This window comes from Elephas maximus, chromosome 8, assembly GCF_024166365.1.
Source record: "Elephas maximus indicus isolate mEleMax1 chromosome 8, mEleMax1 primary haplotype, whole genome shotgun sequence".
NCBI lineage: Eukaryota > Metazoa > Chordata > Mammalia > Proboscidea > Elephantidae > Elephas > Elephas maximus.
In genome coordinates, this window is record NC_064826.1 from 21,334,786 (window position 1) to 21,352,005 (window position 17,220).

At 45.0% G+C, this 17,220-nt stretch overlaps 1 protein-coding gene across 1 annotated transcript; it reads right to left on the reverse strand.

Moving 5' to 3' along the window:
- Nucleotides 1-1,060: 1,060 nt before the first annotated feature.
- Nucleotides 1,061-16,963, reverse strand: GARIN1B (golgi associated RAB2 interactor 1B). The gene is made up of 8 exons (XM_049893533.1): nt 16,715-16,963; nt 15,039-15,223; nt 13,600-13,852; nt 13,170-13,178; nt 10,217-10,329; nt 4,850-4,887; nt 1,279-1,446; nt 1,061-1,092 (listed from the first exon to the last, which is right to left on the reverse strand). The coding sequence occupies exons 1-8, from the start codon at nt 16,961-16,963 to the stop codon at nt 1,061-1,063; spliced, it is 1,047 nt and encodes a 348-aa protein (XP_049749490.1).
- Between the last annotated feature and the right edge of the window lie 257 nt (nt 16,964-17,220).

The window sequence follows — 17,220 nt, forward strand, 5'->3', positions numbered from 1 at the left end:
CTTCTGTTGGCCTCTTGATCTCTTCTCCCAAGTCTCTTCTGTTTCTTCTTTTCCACTTTTCTTTTCATCTTGTCTCTGACATCCTCCCTCCACCTTCTACTTCACCTCCATGTTGTTCTCTGTTGTCCTGACTTCCTTTCTTTCCCTTTTCCATCTCTCTTGGTCCCAGCCATTCTGAGCTCACATCTTCCTGTGCCTACCCTGGCGGTGGAACGGAGGTGGGGTGTGATGATGTGTGGTGTGAGGACGTGCAGTTACATGCAGCTGGAATAATGTTTCCCATCTGGGAGCATGCTTCTAGATGGTTCTCCAAGGAAAGGCTATGAGATGAGTCTGGTCTAGTTGCAGCTTTCTCTCCTCCATCTGGAGAGAATCCCTCAGAAAGCCGAAGGCTGTAGAGTGATGTGGCCAGGGCTACATAAATTCTCCCCAGTGTGAAAGGGTGGCTCAGATAGAATTTCCTGTGGGTGAAGGGAGAAAAATATTCAATAGGACACAAATTACCTAAAAACCTCTTCTGTGGACACACAGATACTTAGGAAATTTTTAAAAATTGTCCACTATTAAGAACAGGTATCTTACAAGAGTGAGTGGTTTATTAATAATATTTACTTTAGAAAACTTAACACACTCCTGCTCTCTTTAGTATGGAGCATAATTCTACCCTGACACACATGGGGTTGCCATGAGTTGGAATAGACTGGAGGGCAACTGGTGGTGACCTTCTTTAGGGATCTGTCTATGGTCAGGCAGGCACGTAGGAAGTATTTAAAGATGTATTAAATGGCTGGCTGGCTGAGTCTTGGGACACGGGAATCTAAGGGCTTGGGCCCCAGGGATGTTTGACCCACCTCAGCTCTCCTAGGTTGATTCCTTCCCACTCTCTGTCCCAGCAGTTGAGAAGGCTGTCCAAGAGCTCAAGGAAAGGGACAGGGAGATCCATCTCCCCACCTCCTGGGAAAGGAGCTCGGGAACTCCTGGAAGAGCCCTCTGACACCTCCCAACACAGAAGGGAGAAAGCAGCTGTAGCTACAACAGCATCACCTTAGTCTCTACCCCTTTAGAGGCTCTTGCAGGAACTCCCAGGAGGCTCTGGGGGTACCACACGTCAGGGTTTCACTCAGCCCAGTTGGAGACAGAGAAGAATAAGGCATGAAAAAAGAGGGCTGGGGTGGCTGTGGCTGGCACCGCCTGCATTGTCCAGGAGTCAGATTCCCCGAGTCAACCCTAGGACCCAGGGACCCTAGGACCCTAAGCCAGGCCTGGGGTCGAACCCACCTATGGGTGGGGCCAGCTGTGGCCCAGTACAGGCTGCCAGCGTGCTGAGGAGCGAGAGGGGCTGTAGCCCAGAAGGGTTCTCCCTTTCCCACTCTCCGAAGGTGAACGAATCCCTCCAGCTGAGGTCGCGGGTGCAGGGGATGCAGTCTTCACAGGGTGTTTCTTTCTCTAGGCCAAGAAAAGCAATGTATTTGTTTTCTCCTTTAGCTCACAGAGCACCCCCCAGATTACAGCCTACGTTATGGGGTGCTTATTATGGGTCAGGCACTGTCCATGATCTGGATTAATGCTCTTTTGATCCTGGCAACAACCCCGTTGCCTTAGTCCCCATTTTGCAGATGAGGGTTAGAGGCTCAGCGAGGTTGAGTAACGTACCCATGAGGAGGCAGAGACAGAACTCAAACCCAGGGAATCCGGCTCCAGAGCCCATGTCCTAACCACTACATCCTGTGATGTACATTCTGGTAGCCAGTGCCAGGAAAAGGAGGGGACCAACGTGGCTTGGGCAGGTTAACTGAGTGAATTTCCCCAGGACGGCAACGGGGGGTTATTCAACTAGCTGAGTTGGCAATGGCCTTGAACCCAGGTGGCCTTGTCCCACAGTCTGTTCCTCATCCACTTGACCCCAGCTACTCAAAGGGTGGCCTCTGCTTTTGCATCACCTGGGAGCATATTAGAAATGCAGACCCACTAATCAGAATCTGCATCTTAACAAGATCCCCAGGGGACTCTTTGCACATTCAAGTTTGGGAAGCACCACAATAAGCTGGTGAGGGGTTGAAAAGCACAGCCATACAGGTAAGCTTTGGGCCTGTGGTTTTCCCAATAGGCAGGGAAAGGTAACGCTCTGTCCTTTTTCATCCAGTAGTTTCAAGAGGCTGGGGTGTGACTGTCCTTCCAAAATGAAAGGGTATACTACCTAGGCCAAAGAGAGAAGAGGGGTTTCTTCAGCCCAAAGCAAAGAGAAGGCTCCACAGGACATCCCAGGGCTGTGGATTACAGTCAGCCTAGGAACGTCTTGGGAGTGGTCGGTCCGGTGATGCCATAGAGCCTGTGACTCCGGAATTCTAGCTGTTCTCTTCAGGCCCAGGAATAAGTTTGAAATATTCTCTGTTTGTTTTTCTCAAAGGGAGTATGCTTAGAGTGTATGTGTGTCGGGGGGGGGGGTGTGATTGTATGTGTGTATACAAACAGAGAAATTAATCACCATTGTATTATCAGTCACATAATATGAGAAAACCTTCATTGACTTGGGAAAAATACACTCTACAGCATCAGCTCTATTCACCATTTAGAACAGGGGTTGTGAACTGGCAGCTTCCAGGCTGAATTTGGCTTAAAGATATGTTTTGTTGGCCCACTGAGTGTGGACCTATAAACCTGTTGCCATTGAGTTAATTCTGACTCATAGTGACTATAGGATAGAGTAGAACTGCCCCGTAGGGTTTACAAGGCAGTGATCTTTACGAAAGCAGACTGCCACATCTCTCTCCCGTGGAGTGGCTGGTGGGTTTGAACTGCTGACCTTTCGGTTAGCAGTCAAACGCTTAGTCACCGTGCCACTAGGACTCTTTGTGGGCCCATAGTGTACTTTAATTTTGGGGGTGGGAGGGTATGTCACATAAAAATCCAGATTTTTGGCTTCTCTTGAAAAATCAGAGTATTTGACAACACCAGGCCTATGCTCCACCATGGCAACGATGAACTGAAGCTGAGTAGGCTTCACTTTCTTTTGCCACTGTCACTGCTGCTCCCTATTGCTCCCAAAGCTGAAACCAAGTGTCAGCTGCCAGCTGTGGTTTTGCTTATAATAGACTTGAAAAGGGAGCTAACTATGTCTTATATCCATGTCAGGAACCCTGATGGTGCAGTGGCTAAGCACTTGGCTACGAATGGAAAAGTCAACGGTTTGAACCCACCAGTCACTCAGCAAGAGAAAAGATGTGGCAGTCTCATCTCTAAAGATTTACAGCCTTGGAAACCTTATGGGGCAGTTCTACTCTGTCCTATAGGGTCACTACGAGTCAGATTGACTAGATGGCAATAGTTTGGGTTTTTTGTTATTGTCGTTGTCGTTGTTGTTATATGTATGTCACTTGGACCATTTACCCATTCATACCACCTGCAAGCATCTGAGTTGTCATCTCTGGTTTGGAGGAAAGTTGGTAGAGTTCCCTGCCTTTCCCCTTGAGATCTACATACCCCTTTAGATTTCTAAATATGATATGGTTGCCTCCTGAGCCAGTTTGGAGAAATAATTTATTAGTGCTGTGGTGCATGGATCATTTATTGAGCTCCCGCTATGTTCCCAGCTCTAGGCTCGCAGCTGTGGAAAATTCAGAGGCAAAGAAAAATTTAACATTTGTTGAAGAAACAAAACTCAAACCTATGAAACAGCTACAGAATAATGTAGGAGAGGTTATGACCAGGGAAAGATTAGTCTGGGCAGGAAGGCATTGTGAAAAGCAGAGGTGAACCTGGAAGGAGAAGTAGAATTTAGAATGGAGCATCATGGGGCAGGGAGTGGAGGGGGAATGAATGAGGTATGGAGAAGGATGACTAAGACTTGACTAGAGTAGAAGATTTGGGCTGGAGAAGAAGATGAAACAGAGAGCTCCTATTTGAGGCAGGAGTGATCAGGTGAGATTGGTAAGATAGAGGGCATTTGTGCAGGCCTATGCGTGCCAAACCCAGTGGTGAACTAGAACCTAGAAATAGAGATCCAGCTGTTGTTTCTAGAATGTGCCATGCTCCTTCACCCACACTCTGTCTCTTCTTCTAGAATGCCTTGCCTCAATGACTCAGGCCACCTCACTGTACTCATCCTCCATGACTCAGTTCAGATACCAGGCCCTCCAGAACAGCCTCCTGGGAGGAGTGAGGCACCCCCTTCTCTGTGCTCTTTTGAGAGCCCAGGCATGAGCTTTGAATGCTGCCATGAGGGACAGGTTTTGTAATTTTGAGATTTACTCATCTGACTCCACCAAATCATAAGCTCCTTGAAGGAGGGGCGGTATCTTTCCTCATGATGACTCAAAGCCTACCTCAGTGTTTAGAACTTACCAGGAGCCCAATACCTGTTTTAAATGGATAAATGAATGAATGAACTGGCAGAAGATTACTGCAGTAGTCCAGGCATGAGGTGATAAGGGTCTGGACTAGTGCAGGATCTATAGGCATAGAAATGAAGTAAAATATAAGAAATATCTCAAAGAAAGAAATTGGTAGGACTTGGTATCAAACTGGAAACCCTGGTGGCATAGTGTTTAAGAACTACGGCTGCTAATCAAAAGGTCAGCAGTTTGAATCCATCAGGTGCTCCTTGGAAACCCTGTGGGGCAGGTCTACTCTGTCCTATAGGGTCATTATGAGTCAGAATTGACTCGATGTCAACAGGTTTGGTTTTTGGTGTCAACTTGACTATGGTGGTCAAAGAGCCTAAAGGAACTCAAACTAAGGCATGGAGAGACGACAGCACCAGAAGAGTCAGAGTGGGGAGTAGGAGGGAACCTTATATCTACATATGCAGAAAAAAAAGTTCTAGAGACAAGGTGCCCGGGGCCTCCTTTACCTGAGGTGTCCTTGTTGGTCTCCGTCTTTTTACTGCTCCTGGAACCCCAGCCATTTCAGGATCAAGGAAAGGAGGTCAAAAGGAAAAAAAATAGAGCATTAAACTCTTATTTAAAATCTTGCTTCTAATTCTATTTTTCCTCATGCAAAAGCTTTAGGGGCAGATATAAATATGAAAATGGCCAAAACTGTGGTGTGACACATGTTGAAGTACCAAAAGAAGAAATAGGGAAGGGGAGGTGGTGGGGGGAGCAGAACCCATGCCGCTGAGTTTGCTGAGGGGGAGTCTGTGTGACTCCATCTGTTCAGTCTTGTGTCTCAGCCACTTAGTTTATTTGTTGCAAGTTGCATGCTGTTGCCAAGGTGCACAAACTGATCTAATTGCAACCAGGCTAGAAAGAACCTACCGGAATGAGGAGAAAAATCGTCATTCGGGCTTTTGTTCTGGGACATTAAAGAGAAGAAACTAAATGACTATACAAAGCAATTACTGAGATAAGAGAGAAGCAAAAATGAATTTCTTGCACTCCTCTGGTTCATTTTGTACATGACAGCCCAAGAGATCTTTAATCCAAGCTATGAAATCATTTCTTGCTCAGACTATGTTGCCATAGCTTCCTAGCTTGTTTCTCCACACCTGGCCTCCCATTCCTTCAAATCAACTGTGACTACAACTACCAGTGTTACCTTTGCAAAATGCGAATGGCATCACATCACTTCCTGTTTAAAACCTGCGAAAGCTCCCGTTACACTTACCGTTTAACTCATTAGGATGACTTCCCAAGCCTTGTCTGGCCTGGCCCCTGCCCACTTCTGCTTATTGCCTTCCACCCTGTGATGGTTAAGATTGTGTCAACTTGGCTGGGCCATGATTCTCAGTATTTATATATGATCACTCCCATGATTGAATCTGCTATGAGTAGCCAATCAGTTGAAAGGGAGTTTTCTTGGAGGTGTGGCCTGCATCCAAATATAAGCAGACCTGGGTTTTTTGCTCACTCAGGAACCTGTGGCTGCCTCCTGTTCACCTGACCCCCAGCTCTTGGGACTTGAGCTACCAGCTTATCTGCAGACCTTGGGATTTGGCAATCTTCACTGCCTGAGAGCAAGAGTCCTGCTCTCCGACCTGCAGATCTTGGGTTTACCAGCCCATGTGGCTATGTGAATTGAGAGAAGCCTCTATCCTGATCCACGGACTTGGGACGTTCCAGCCTCTACAATTGCGTGAACCGTTTCCTTGATATAAATCTCTGTGTATATATATTTATACACTTTACTGGTTTTGCTTCTCTAGAGAAACTAGTCTAAGACACACCCCAACCCCCTTCCCCACTGACCTGCTTTCCCTTTCTCTAACTCACCCAGCTTCTTCCTCAGGGTGAAGCCTCAACCTTTGTACCTGTTTGTTCCCTTGACTTGCAAAGCTCTTCACCACCTTTTACTTAGCTACTGCCTATTCCTCCTTCAGGTCTTAGCCTTCTCTGACCCTCCAGACTCAATGTTAAAAGTTGTCTGTTTTAGAGATTACTAGTAGGTCCCCAGTAGCCCTCCTCTCCTCTTTTGAGGGCAGAGCACCTAATTTTGTGTTGGGCACATGGCTACCCAGAATAGAGAATTATTTCCTAGCATCCCTCGCAGCTGGGTGTAGCCATGTGACTATGTTGTGGTCATGTGACTGCATTGTGGTCATGTGACTATGTTGTGACCAATGAAATAGGAGCAGAAGCCATTTTTTAAATAGTAATAAAACTAGTGATTTAACATTTTGAGACAGTTAAATTGTTGATTCAAAATATTTTATTCTACTAAAGTCCAGTGCTCTCCAGCTCAGCAATGGCATCTTACCCAGAAATCTCTTAATTATAGATTTCACTGTATGATATACAGAGTTATACCCTCCAAAATGTATTCTTTAATATCAGGCAACTTGTCTTTTTCTTGTCGATACTTTTTTTTTTTTTTTTACCTCCAGCCCAACTTAGAGTTAATAATACAAATTAATATTTTTGAGAGCTTATGTATATCTGCCTGTAAATCTGCTGAGGAGTGTGCTAAGTAGTTGATGCTAACTTCATCCAATCCTGCCAATGTCTGGACGAGCTTGGCACCACTATCATTTCCATTTTACAGATCTGGAAACTGAGGCTTAGAGAAGTTAAGCAATATGCCTAAGAGCACATAGTCAGAGCAGTCGCTTGAGCCCATATCTACTGGTTTTCAGTTCACTGCCAGCACTCAGAGAGAAAGGTAATTGTTCTTGCCTGAGCTCTTGGTCTAACTGGTCTTTGTGGAGAAAAAAGACCCTGTTCCACCTGACATCTTTTCATTTTTCTTTTCTGGTGATGTATACTAATTTATTTCTGTCCTCCCTTTTCTTCTAAACCACTAAATTCACTAGGACACTGGGTCCCACTTTACCTTTGCTCTCTGGTTGTGGTGCCCTGTGGTTTAAGTGCTCTCGACTCCCATCTCTCTTACACCAACCACTCTTAAGACTCCATTCTAAGTCATCTGCACACACAGGAACATTTTCTCAGGAATGGAGAAGATAGGCCTGTATAGTAGGAACTTTTCAGAACCGACTCTACGTTTAGAAAATGACCACAGAAGCTCCATAAAGTCTAAGTAGGGGCTAGTAAGTGGGTAAATGAACCCAATAAGTAGACAGTGTTTTAAACAACGTTCTCTGCAGGACTAGAAACTGAATTGGAAATTAACAGTTACCAGTTGCCATCAAGTCAATTCTGACTCATGGTGACCCCATGTGTGTCAGAGTAGAACTGTGTTTCATAGGGTTTGCAATGGCTGATTTTTCAGAAGTGAATCACCAGGTCTTTTTTTTTGAGACATGTCTGGGTGGGCTTGAACCTCCAACCTTTTGATTAGCTGCTGAATGCATTAGTCATTTGTACCAGCCAGGGATTCCTGATAGGAAATTACGTTTTACTTCTGTTACTAATTTATTCTCGTTATTGGAGAGTTACTTCCAATTTTTCAAAAAATTCCTCCTTGACCAGAAGAACTAGATGGTGCCCGGCTACAACCGATGATGGCCCTGACAGGCAACACAACAGAGAACCCCTGAGGGAGCAGGAGATCAGTGGGATGCAGACCCCAAATTCTCATATGACCAGACTTAATGGTCTGAATGAGACTAGAAGGACCTCGGTGGTCATGGCCCCCAGACCTTCCGTTGGCCCAGGACAGGAACCATTCCCAAAGCCAACTCTTCAGACATGGATTGGACTGGACAATGGGTTGGAGAGGGATGCTGGTGAGGAGTGAGCTTCTTGGATCAGGTGGACACTTGAGACTATGTTGGCATCTCCTGTTTGGAGGGGAGATGAGAGGGTGGAGGGGGTTAGAAGCTGGCGAAATGGACACGAAAAGAGAGAGCGGAGGGAGAGAGTGGGTTGTCTCATTAGGGGGAGAGTAATTGGGAGTGTGTAGCAAGGTGTACATGGGTTTTGTGTGAGAGACGGATTGATTTGTAAACTTTCACTTAAAGCACAATAAAAATTATTTTTAAAAATCTATGATAGAAGAATTAAAAAAAAATTCCTCCTCTGGACTAGAACGATCCCAGGGGTCATGGTCCCCAGACCTTCTGTTAGCCCAAGACAGGAGCCATTCCCAAAGCCAACTCTTCAGACAGGGATTGAACTGGGATAGAAAATAATACTGGTGAAAAGGGAGCTTCTTGGGTCAAGTAGACACACGAGACTATGTGAGCAGCTCCTGTCTGGAGGGGAGATGAGAAGGCAGAGGGGATCAGAAGCTGGCTGAATGGACACAAAAATAGAGAGTGGAGGGAAGGAGTGTGCTGTCTCATTAGGGGGAGAGCAACTAGGAATATATAAAAAAAATAGCAAGGTTATATAAATTTTTCTATGAGAGACTGACTTGATTTGTAAACTTTCACTTAAAGCACAATAAAAATTAAAAAAAAAATCCTCTAGAATCTGGAAGGCATTATGCTGAGTGAAATTAGTCAGTTGCAAAAGGACAAATATTGTGTGAGACCACTATTATAAGAACTCAAGAAAAAGTTTAAACACGGAAGAAAATATTCTTTGATGGTTACAAGGGTGGGGAGGGAGAAAGAGGGGTATTCACTAATTAGATAGTAGACAAAAACTATTTTAGGTGAAGGGAAAGACAACACACAATACAGGGGAGATCAGCACAACTGGACTAAACCAAAAGCTAAGAAGTTTCCTGAATGCAACCAAACACTTCAAACACCAGAGTAGCAGGGACAGGGGCTTAGGGACCATGGTTTCAGGGGGACATCTAGGCCAACTGGCAAAACAAAATGTATTAAGAAACCATTCTGCATCCCACTTTGGTGAGTGGCATCTGGGGTCTTAAATGCTGGCAAGCGGCCATCTAAGATGCATCAGTTGGTCTTAACCCACCTGGAGCAAAGGAGAATGAAGAACATCAAAGACATAAGGTAAAGATGAGCCCAAGAGACAGAGGAGGCCACGTAAAGCAGAGACTCCATCAGCCTGAGACTGGAAAAACTAGATTGTGCCCAGCTACCACCGATGACTGCCCTGAAATGGAACACAACAGAGAATCCCTGATGGAGCAGGAGAACAGTGGGATGCAGACCTCAAATTCTCATAAAAAGACCAGACTTAATGGTCTGACTGAGACTAGAGGGACCCAGGAGGTCATGGTCTCCAGACCCACTGTTAGCCCAAGACTGGAACCGTTCCTGAAGCCAACTCAACTCTTCAGACAGGGATTGGACTGGGGTGCTCCTTGGAAACTCTGTGGGGCAGTTCTACTCTGTCCTATAGGGTCGCCATGAGTTGGAATCGACTCAGCAGCACTAGGTTTAGGTTTTATAAGACAGCAAATGATACTGGTGAGGAGTGAGCTTCTTGGCTCAAGTAGACACGTGACTATGTGGGCAATTCCTGTCTGGAGGCGAGATGAGAAGGCAGAGGTGGACAGGAGCTGGTTGAATGGACATGGGAAATACAGGGTGGAGAGGAGGAGTATGCTGTCTCATCAGGGGGAGAGTAGCTAGGGGTACATAGCAGGGTATGTACAACTTTTTGTATGAGAGACTGACTTGATTCGTAAACTTTCACTTAAAACACACACACAAACAAAAATTCCTCCTCTGGAGGCAAGCAAGTCAGCACATGCTTGCTGTGGGGAGAAGGAGAATGAGGCAAGAAGAACTGGGAAAAGCTTGCCCGAGTCAAGGTTAGAGACTGGATACTGAGGGGTAGTACTCTTTGCCCCCTTCCTGTGCTCATTAACTGAGTTACTTGGTTTCTGAATGGTACAGCTCAGACCATCTGGGTTTTGGGAGAGAATGTCAGGAGCTGACCTGATTTAAGTCACACACCTGAACTGATTCTTCTGGTGCAAGTCAGCAAAAATCTGGGAGAGGGCCTCACTCTCCCCCTTGGCCATCAGCTGGATGAGGCTGTCGCTGGGCTGGGAGGCTGGGAGGTTTTTCTGGGGAAAAAGCAAAGCCAAGTGGTTAAGGCCTGAGGATCTCTGCATTTTCTTAGTATCACAGTCCAGACCCTGAAGCACTAGAATTCGAACTTTGTTCCTTTGAGCAGTTATGCAGGCTACTCAGGCAATTCTGAGGCCATATCTGTTTGTTTATACTCCCTAAAAAAAAAAAGGTATAAATAGCTGTGTGTTCCCTAAGGATAATATCTTCATTGAATACTTTTAGCATAATTTAGTAGATAACCTACCGTTGCTGTTGCTGTGTGCCACAGAGCTGCTTCCAACTTAGAGTGACCCTATATGAGAGTACAACTGCCCCATAGGGTGTCTTAGCCTATAATCTTTATAGGAGCAGATGGCCAAGTCTTTTCTCCCAAGGAGCTGTTGGGTGGGCTGTTGGGTAGGTTCAAACCTCTGACCTTTTGGTTAGCAGCTGTGAACTTAACCATTGCACCACCAGGGCTCCTTGATAACCTATTAATATGCCTTAATGTAACTTATGGCCTATTAATATAAACCTTAATAAAGCTTATGCTGCTTCACCTTATATTTAAATGCAGAACTATCATTTATTTCAGGAATTTAATGGATCTTTAACTTCTCTAAGAAAAATCATATATTGAGTTGCTTTTTATACCTGGGTAGAATTGACTTCTTTACTATTGTCTGTGATACCTCAACTATGCTCCAGCTGTGCATGCTGTTCATATTCATATCCATCCATCCATCCATCCATCCATCCATCCATCCATCCATCCATCCATCCATCCATCCATCCATCCATCCATCCATCCATCCACCCACCCACCCACCCACCCACCCATCCATCCATCCATCCATCCATCCTCCCTCCCTCCCTCCCTCCCTTCCTTCCTTCCTCCCTTCCATCCATCCATCCATCCTTCCATCCTTCCATCCATCCTTCCAACCATCCATTCAATATTTATTGAATTCCAGCAATGTGCCAAGCACTGGGGATACAGCTGTGAGCTAGACAGATCAAAATCCCTCCCTTCATGGGGTTTATATTGTAACTCGAGTCAGGCTTACATTCATCACGCTGAAAAGCCTGGGGCAGAAAGGCCCATGTGGCTTCACTGGTGAAGGCTATCAAATATTTAAAGAAGTAATATCATTTCTTCACAAACGCTTTAAGAAAATAGGAGAGGAGGAAAAAATAATGATTAAAAAAAAAGGAAACAGAGGAGTAGGGAAACTTGCTATCGTGGATTGACATAACACCTTATGTAGGAAATCCACAAAAACTACTACAACTAATAGACAAGATTAATATGCAAAACTGATATGTTTCTATACACTAACAATGAATGATCCAAAAATGAAATTAAGAAAGCAATTCTGTTCACAATAGCATCACCAAGAATAAAATACTTAGGAATGAATTTAATGAAAGGAGTACATACCATATGCCGAAAACCATAAAACACTGTAAATGCAAAACTATAAAATGTTGCTAAGAGGGTAAAGAAGAACTAAATGAATGAAAAAACATAATAAATGGAAAGACGGCAATTCTCCCCAAACTGATGTATCAATTTAATGCATCCCTATCAAAATCCCAACAGGCTTTTTTTTTGCAGAAATTGACAAGCTGATCCTAAAACTTATGCGGAAGTACAAAGGGATAGCCAAAACTATGTGGAAAAGAAGAACGTAATTGGAAGACTTAAACATTACCCAGTTTCAAAACTTAATATAAAGTGACATTAACCAATACATTGTGGTCTTGGCACAGGAGCAGGCATATAGATCAATGGAACAGAATTGAGAGTCCAAAAATAAATTCTTACATTTTTGGTCAACTGATTTTCAACAAATTGAATTTGCCAAGCAGATTCAATGGGAAAAAAGATATCTTTTCAACAAAGGTGCTGGGGGAATTGTATAACCATGTGCCAAAAAAAAAAAAAGTACTTAGCCTCTTACCTCCCATTATACAAAAAAATTAACTCACAATGGATCATAGACCTAATGTCAGAGCTAAATCTATAAAAATCCTGCACAGGAAGTTCCAGATATAGAAGAAGACATATGATAAATCTTTTTGATCTTGGGTTGGCCAAAGAGTTCCTAGGTACAACAGCAAAAGCCTGATCTATAAAAGAAAAAACCAATAAATTGGACTTCACCCAAGTTAAAAACTTCCACTCTCCGAAAGACATCGTTATGAAAATGATAAGGCAATCCACAGACTGAAAGAAAGAAAATTCAAATTATATATATAATAAAGGACTTCTATCCAGAATATGTGAAGAACTCTTACAGCTCAATAAGGACACAAAACCTAATTTAAAAATGAGCAAACTCTTTGAATAGACATTTCACCAGAGAAGATATATGGATGACTGATAAGCCCATGAAAAGCTGTTCAACATCATTAGTCATTAGTCATTAGGGAAATGAAAATCAAAACCCCACTGACATCCACTAGAATGGCTATAATCAAAAAGACAGATAATGCCAGCATTGGCAAGAATGTAGAGAAATGGAAACCCTCACGCACTGCTAGTGGGATTATAAAATGGTGCGACCACCTTGGAACACAGTTGTCCATTTTCTTTGGAAGTTAAACATAAACTTATCATATGACTCAGCAATTTCATTCCTTGGGATCTACCCAAGGCAAATGAAAACACATGTCTACACAAAAACCTGTACACAAATTTTCATAGTAGCATTATTCAATAAATAGCTAAAAAACTGGAAACAATCCAATGTCCACCAACAGATGCATGGGTAAACAAGATGTGGTATACCTATACAATGGAATATTATTCAGCCATAAAAATGAATGAACTCTTGATACATGCAACAACTTGGATGAACTTCAAAAACATCATGCTAAGTCTAACAAACTAGACACAAAAGACTCTATGTTGCATGATTGCATTTATGTGAAATGTCTAGAAGACATTTATAGAGATTGAACACAGATCAGTGGTTGTCTAGGGTGGGTTAAGAAGAGGGAATGACTACCACCAGGCTCAAGGGAACTTTTTAGGATTATGGAAATATTCTAAAACTGGGTTGTGGTGGTGGTTGCACAACTCTATACATTTATTGAAAACTGTTCAATTGTATGTTTGCAATGGGTTTTTTGTGGTTGTGAATTATACCTCAATAAAGCTATTTAGAAAAGAAAAGGCCTAAGGCAGAGATCTTCACAGGGTACTCATATACCATTTCATGTAAGCTCCAGTTCTCAGCTCTGGCCTTGGCTGAAGGCTGGCAATGAAGCCCACTTACCTGAGAGTCTCCCGAGGGGCTGCAGCAGTTCTTGGGTACCAGGCAGTGAGTGAAAAGAATCCTGGGATCTTTAGTGGTGATGGACAGGCCCTTCTGCAGGATTTGAACCAGCCGGGTCCAGAAGTGGAACACAATCTCAGGGTGGTCAGGGTGAAGCTTTAGGTAGTAGATCTTCTCAGTGACTGTCCTCAACCGCAGGATGCGCTGAAGGTGATCACAGACCTGGAGCTCTACAAACTTCAATGGGAGAATCCTGAAGACATGAGGGAAGACATACTGACTGCACTGCTTCTGATAAGACCATGTCCTCATAAAAATGAGGAGTGTCTCCTCCAGGACTGAGGCTTTTGGAGGTGAGAGAGAGTGCTTAGCCCAGTGGTGCTCAAATTTTGGAGAGATCAGATTCGCCTGGGGAACCTGTTTAAAATGCAGACATCTGCCTCTCACCCAAGAAAGATTCAAATTCAGTAGGTCTGGGGTGTGGCCCTAGAATCTGCATTTTATTTTCCACCCACCCTACCATGACTCTCAAGCTGATGTTCCCTGAATCCTGCTTTGAGAGACATGGCCTGGGGCAAGGTGGCTGGAGCTCTAGGGTTTTAGCACGAAGGGAGCTGTCCTGTTATGCCAAGAGTTGGCCGCATTGTCCGGCTTGTCCATTCATTGACCTTACTGCCTCAATTACTCTTCACCAAGGGGTTAAGGCCAAGGAACTGACTCTGGATCCAGTAATATTAGTGAACAGGGACTGGGCTGTACTTGCTGTAAGTATGAACAGAACTTAACGGAAAGGTTTGTCACAGAGGCAGCATGAGAAAGGAATGGGTTTTCCTGGACTTCTGGAGATATCTTGTGATTCTTGAGATTTCCTACAGATTACTTGAAGACACCGAAACATCAAAAAGGGCTGTTTCGTCCCAGACAAGCATGATGTCACTGTATGTTACAGTTCTAAGAGAGACTTAGTCAGGTTTTTTTTTTTTTTTTTAATTGTTATAGTCACACTCATGTTACTGATAGGAAAACTGAGGGCCAGCAAGTAACTGTGACTTCTTCAAAATTATTTGCAGCTAGTTAGTTGCACACCAAGGGCTAGAACCTGCATCTCCCAACCAGTGCTCTGTCTGCCAGACCTCACTGCCTCCTTGGCCCTTGGCCAAAGGCTGAGAGATTTCCTATGGATTCAGCGGGCTGAAGGCAGCAAGAAGGAAAGTGGGCACACAGACTGGCCCGTCTGTCTACACAATACCTCCCTTGGCCCCACTTGGCTTCCATGCTTCCAGCGCACCACCTATTTGGGGTTACTGTTGTCTAAGGAAATCAATGTCATTGCTGATGACTTCTCTGCTTTCTCTCCCCATTGGGTTATCACAATGCAGCCTCCATTTGGAGTCTACATCTCACCCCTCTTATCCCCTGTTCCCATCTGGGTTGCTTACCTCTTCAGGATGATGTTTGGGATTGTAGATGGCTTGTTCCATGTCTGGCTCTGCCCCTGGTACCACTTGACGCTGGCCATGAGGAGGATGTTGGGAAGGGGAAGGCAGGGCACAGAGGAGGTCACTCCCAGGGCCATGGTGTTGGAGGCTTTGTAGATGTCTATCCAGTTTCTGCCCCTCCTGACCTGCAAAGCAGTCCCGTGGCATGGCCTGAGCGCTCAGCAGAGGCAGCAGGGTATACTAACCCAGGATCCTCAAACCTTGACACTATTAACATTTTGGGCTGGATAATTCCTTGTTATGGGGGCTGTCCTGTGCATTGCTGCGTGTTTTGCAGCATCCCGACCTCTACCTCCTCCCCCAAGGAGTGACAACCAAAAATCTTTCCAAACTAAAAAAACCCGTTGTCATCAGGTTGATCCTGACTTATGGTGACCCCATGTGTTAACAGAATAGAACTGCTCCATAGGGTTATCTTGGCCATAATCTTTGCGGATGCAGATCGCCAGGCCGTTCTGTCTGTATCACCAACCTCTAGGCTAATAGTCAAGCACAAACCATTTGTGCCAACCAGGTGCCTTGTCAAATGTCCCCTGGGAAGTATGGGGGCAAAATCACCTCCAGTTGAGAATCACTGTTTTAGCCCAGTTTGGTTAAATGATTATAAGAACATTTAAACTACCTACAATCAACCACCCTGCTGTCTATAACATTTCTGTGAATCCACCCCTGGTTGTTTCTTGGCTTGTCTTTGAAAACCTTGTCCTAGGGGTCTCACCGGGACCCTGTCATCTCCTGCACCTTCACTGGACTATAAGGTCTCTTCCAGCTCCAAAGTTCTCTTTGCTCACACTTCCACCTGGGCTGAGGAGAGCCTAGGCAAGGCAGTGAACATGCACTGAGTCCTCTTATATGGAGTACTTGCTCTCCTGTATTTGCATCTAATTCTCAGGTCAATTGAGGCTGTTATAGCCAAGGAAATGGATTCAGAGTGAGTAGGTTACCTGCACAATGATGTCTTCCAATGAGAAGGCAGAGGACTGGGACCCAAGCCTAGGTCTCTCTGGTCCCCAGCTCATGTTCTATTACCAGTAACAGCATTTCTGTTCCTAACCCTCAGAAGAGATCTCATTTCATTGCCTCTTTGTTTACCTGCTTGGGGCTGGCAGCCTGGATGATGAGTAAATTGGGGGATCCCAATACTCAATCCCTCACTTAGAGCAGAGAACACCTGGCCCCTTTCCAGGTTGATAAGAAAAGGTTGCTGTTGTTAGTAGTCGTTGAGTCATTTTTGACTCACGGTGATCCCCATGAGTGCAGAGTAGAACTGCTCCATAGGGTTCTCAAGGCTGTGACCTTACGGAAGCAGATCACTAGGCCTGTCTTCCAAGGTGTCTTGGGGTGGGTTCAAACTGCCAACTGTTCAGCTAGTAGTCGAGAGCTTAACCAGGGATTCCATCTAACCTCTGTCCACGTGAAAACTGTCTGCAGAACCTCTGCCTGGGGCTCTGCAAAGCCCGGATACAGAGGGGGGTAGCTTTGCATTCTGGGCCTGCTAGCTTCTCCTGGCCTCAGCTCTTACTCCAAACTAGTCCCTGGGACGGGTTCTCCCAGTTAAATCTTGGAAGCAGGTCTATGAGAAGCTAGGAGTGCCATTCTGAGCAACCCAAGAGTACCTGGACAAAGTTGCTTTCAAACACCACTGAGTTAGGAAAGAGGTTGAATTCTGGAGAATGTACCACCTGGCAGAGCAGCCCATCCTCCACACCAAAGCCCACACCAGGGTTCAGCTCCCCATCCACAGGCAAAAGGCCCCTGCATTCTTCCCAGGCATTCAGTGGAGGGAAGGTTGGATAGGATCTCGTGACTTTTACTGTCTTCTTCGATTTCCACCAAGGCTTTCTATGTGGAACTGATGACAACATTTCTACACATGCTCAGGGGCCGGCTGCACGTTTGTCCTGGGATCTCTCTCTTCCTCCTGGCCCTGGGCTGCTGGCCCAGCCTTGGGACCGCCACTCAGCTCACAATGATGAATGGATGACATCATGAAAAACCAGGACAGGCCTGCAGGAAAGGAAGTGGAAGAGCCTCCCTTCCCCTCCTGAAGGCCTTTACGATTGTTATGTCCTGACATTCCCCAGCCCTTCTCTGGACAAAGGGCAGCTCTTCCAGAAAGTAC